At 51.8% G+C, this 3,730-nt stretch overlaps 1 protein-coding gene across 1 annotated transcript; it reads right to left on the bottom strand.

The window, feature by feature from the left end:
* Positions 1 to 321: 321 nt before the first annotated feature.
* On the bottom strand, positions 322 to 2,235 carry KCNA6 (potassium voltage-gated channel subfamily A member 6). The gene has a single exon (XM_036758425.1). The coding sequence runs from the start codon at positions 2,233 to 2,235 to the stop codon at positions 613 to 615; it is 1,623 nt and encodes a 540-aa protein (XP_036614320.1). The 3' UTR covers positions 322 to 612.
* Positions 2,236 to 3,730: the final 1,495 nt, after the last annotated feature.

Genomic DNA, 3,730 nt, shown 5'->3' with positions numbered 1-3,730 from the left:
CACACAAATACACACACACATACACCCCATCCTATCATTTTTAGATTACCCTACATATCTTCTAAATGGTCAGGTTAGATCCTGAAATCGGTCCTCCTAGCTAAACTTAGAGATGACTAGAATGTTTTAGATCCATGTTGCTAAAGGCAGGGTCTTTCCATTAGGTAGATGAAAAGGGCACCATAAAAAACAGTAGACTGAGTGAGTTGTTCCTGACCCTCCACCTTTGGATGGAAATTCAACAGATGAAAACTAAGGTTTGGAGTGCCAAAGTGGTCCCAGGAGTTCTAGTTCTTTTGAGACTACAGACAAAGCATGGAAAATTAGTCTTCAGGGAGTATAATCAGAGAAGATATTCTATATAGTTGTTAGGAAAGTAAGAATGGTCAGATGACACCCACGGAAGTACATCATGTATCTTAAATATCAAGAAACAGCCTTGTGGTCACTGGAGTCAGGGGTCCAGGCAATAGGTTTCACAGTTCAGTCATCCAGTAACTCCAGTAAGAGGGAATGATGAAGACCTTAGTTCTAGTTAGGGGTTGACTATAAAACCACAGCAGTTCTTTGTTACTCCATTCCCCTCAACCCCCAACTTCTCCCTCTCAATAATCAAACTTCTGTTAGCATCCTTTTTTCTGTATAAACCCTGTGTGGGGTGGAAAGGTAGCTGGGTCTCCGTTCTGGTGCAACCTCAGAGAAATCTGGTTTGCCAAGTCCCCCACCCACTCCTTTCAGATCTGGTATAGGCTGCCCACATGTAACATGTGTATATTGGCCTTGTTCCTCCTGCTCTGTTTCACGGTGATAAAAATAGTTGAAGTTGGAGACTATCACCGGCACAGGCAGGGCAATGGTGAGGACACCAGCAATGGCACACAGGGATCCCACAATCTTGCCCCCTACTGTCATGGGGTACATGTCCCCATAGCCAACTGTGGTCATGGTGACCACTGCCCACCAGAAGGCATCAGGGATGCTGGAAAATAGCGAATCGTCATCATCTGCCTCAGCAAAGTAGACGGCACTGGAGAAGAGGATGACTCCAATGAAGAGGAAGAAGATGAGGAGTCCAAGCTCCCGCATGGAGGCCTGCAATGTCTTGCCCAGGATTTGGAGACCTTTAGAGTGTCGGGAAAGTTTGAAGATGCGGAAAACTCGGACGAGGCGGATGACTCGAAGGATTGCCAGGGACATTGCCTGCTGCCCATTCTGGCTGCTGCCTCCTCCAGTGCTGCCAGGCTGCTGTTCCTGCTGTTGCACCAACTCTGTGCCCAACGTGATAAAGTAAGGGAAGATAGCCACTAAATCTATGATGTTCATGATGTTGCGGAAGAAGGCTGGCTTGCTAGGGCAGGCAGAGAAACGAACCAGCAGCTCAAACGTGAACCACACTATGCAGAGGGTCTCTACCAGAAAAAAGGGGTCTGTGAAGAAAGAGGCAGCCTCTGGAGGATCCCCAAGTGGAATCAGTTGGGACGATGGTCCAGGTCCTGATACAACTCCCCCCTGGACAATGACACTGGGATTTAACAGCTTATATACTGAGTGGTCTCCTTCATCTTCTTCCTGGCTCCCTCTAGACCCTGGGCCACCTGAATTTACCCTCCCATCTTCACTTCTACTTCGGGGTTCTGGCCGGAACTGAGGCAGGGTTTCCAGGCAAAATATGACTATAGAGATGAGAATGACCAGTACCGAGACAATGGCGATACCCCTAGCTGGGCCTGAGCTCTCAGGATATTCAAAGAGGAGCCAGACCTGACGCTTGAAAGGCTGAGAAGGCAAGGGCTTCTGGTGCTCCCCACCCTCTGGAAGGCAGCCCTCATCCTCCCGGAAAGCCTCCAGGGCCTCCTCACCCAGCTGGTAAAAGCGGATCTCCTCCAGAAAAATATCCAGAGGCACATTGACGGGCCTCCGCAGCCGGCCCCCAGACTGGTAGTAGTACAGGATGGCGTCGAAGCTGGGTCGGTTGCGATCAAAGAAGTATTCATTGCGCAAGGGGTCAAAGAAGCGGACTCGGCGACCGGGGTCTCCCAAAAGCGTGTCAGGAAACAGAGACAGGGTGCGCAATTGTGTCTCAAATCGCAGCCCCGAGATGTTGATCACCAGGCGCTCACTGCTGCAGCAGCCACCGCCACCGGCCCCGGGGAAGTCTCCCCCACCCTGTTGCTCCTCCTCTGGGCCCCGGACCTCCCCGTGAGCCGCCTGGGCTAACGTTGTCTCCTCCCGCATACCGCCTACTATGCCGTGCGCCCTTCCACGAGGCGCCCACTACCTGTGTGCGGGTCTGGCTTACCAGATGTGGTTGAGTGGAGCTCCCTGCTTCTTTCTTCCTAGGGTGCGGCTCCTGATCCCCTTTCTCTTTGATCTTGACCTAGCTGTCTATGCGCTCTCGTTCCTATAAGACTGGAAGCAGATGTGGGGATCCCCTAGTAGAGGTACCTGGATCCACGCACCGCGATGCCTGGAATTGGATGCCCAGGTCAAATGCCTGGCTTCGGTTTTAGGATTTCTTGGATCTGGGCGCTAGGACTCTTAGGTCCCTCTCGGGTTGGTTCAGCACTTCCCAGCGCCTACTGGGCGTTGCTCCAGAATCCACGCTGATCCTCGGTCCCGAAGCGCAAGATGCGCCTCCCTCTCCACCAGCTGTGGCTTCTGCCTCCTCCGATAGCCTACCGCAGGACTCGCGCCTGTCTGAGGTACCTGCCAACGACTTCGCCTCTCCTTGCGCTCTTCCCATGGGCTCCGAATGAACTGGTCCGTCCGAATCGACTAACCCTTCTCCCGAGTGCCAGAGCACTTGGGACCAGTACTCTCCAATGCTCTAGCTTCCGCTACTGTCACTGCAGCTGCTGCAGCATGGCTCTGCCCTTCCTCTCTCACTACACTCCCGAAGTGACGCGTTAGGCCCCGCCTTCTGCCCCCTCCCATCCCACTCCCACAGCACACCCCTAATCCAGTCAAGGACTGCCCACTAGTTGGGGCTGAGTAGAAGGACAGAAGGACATACAGACACACCTCCTTCCTGAGCCCATATTCTCCCGAAACCTGACACGCCCCCCTTCTCCTTGCTCCTCAAATAAACACCCAACACCACACCTTTACCCCCCAATCTACAGCCCATTATTTGCCTCTTGCCACCCTTTACAAAATCGTCCCGGAGTGATTCGTAGAATCCTGGAATGGCAGAGTTGAAAGAGAGCACAGGGGCACCTGACTACCCCACTGCTGGGCAGGGAGGGCCTAGGCTACAAGCAGTTTGCCTCAGAAGAGTAGTGATGGAGGTGGGACATCTCTCCCACCAAAGGTTTGCCTTGAATCAGTTCTGAGAAGGCTTAGAGATTGTCACATATGGGTAGAAGGTCCTATAAAGAAAAAAACAGCCAATAGTGATTTCCCAGTCTCTGACGGTAACACACATGCTGGAAAATAAAGATCTGTTCCCTAATGCACTCTGATTTGGAGTACTTCTGAAGAGATAAGTGGACGCGTCATCTGAAGGGAGAGCCAAGCCAGGTGGGGAAGCCTGGGAAACAGGGCAAAGGAGCAGTTTGCTTTAGGTAACTCTCCTTTAAATTAAGTTTCTGCAGCTGATGCAGTCATTTCTTTTTTCAGTCGTGCCGACTCTTCGTGACCCCCTTTGGGGTTTTCTTGGCACAGATACTGAAGTAGTTTGTCATTTCCTTCTCCAGCTCATTTGACAGATGAGGAAACTGAGACAAACAAA

Source organism: Trichosurus vulpecula, chromosome 5, assembly GCF_011100635.1.
Source record: "Trichosurus vulpecula isolate mTriVul1 chromosome 5, mTriVul1.pri, whole genome shotgun sequence".
NCBI classification, from domain to species: domain Eukaryota; kingdom Metazoa; phylum Chordata; class Mammalia; order Diprotodontia; family Phalangeridae; genus Trichosurus; species Trichosurus vulpecula.
Note: the sequence above shows the minus strand (reverse complement) of the source record. Positions and strands in the feature narration are given on the sequence as shown.

Bases quoted from the DNA above. Each gene is read 5' to 3' on its own strand.
- KCNA6 (XM_036758425.1), bottom strand. From the start codon at position 2,235: ATGCGGGAGGAGACAACGTTAGCCCAGGCGGCTCACGGGGAGGTCCGG.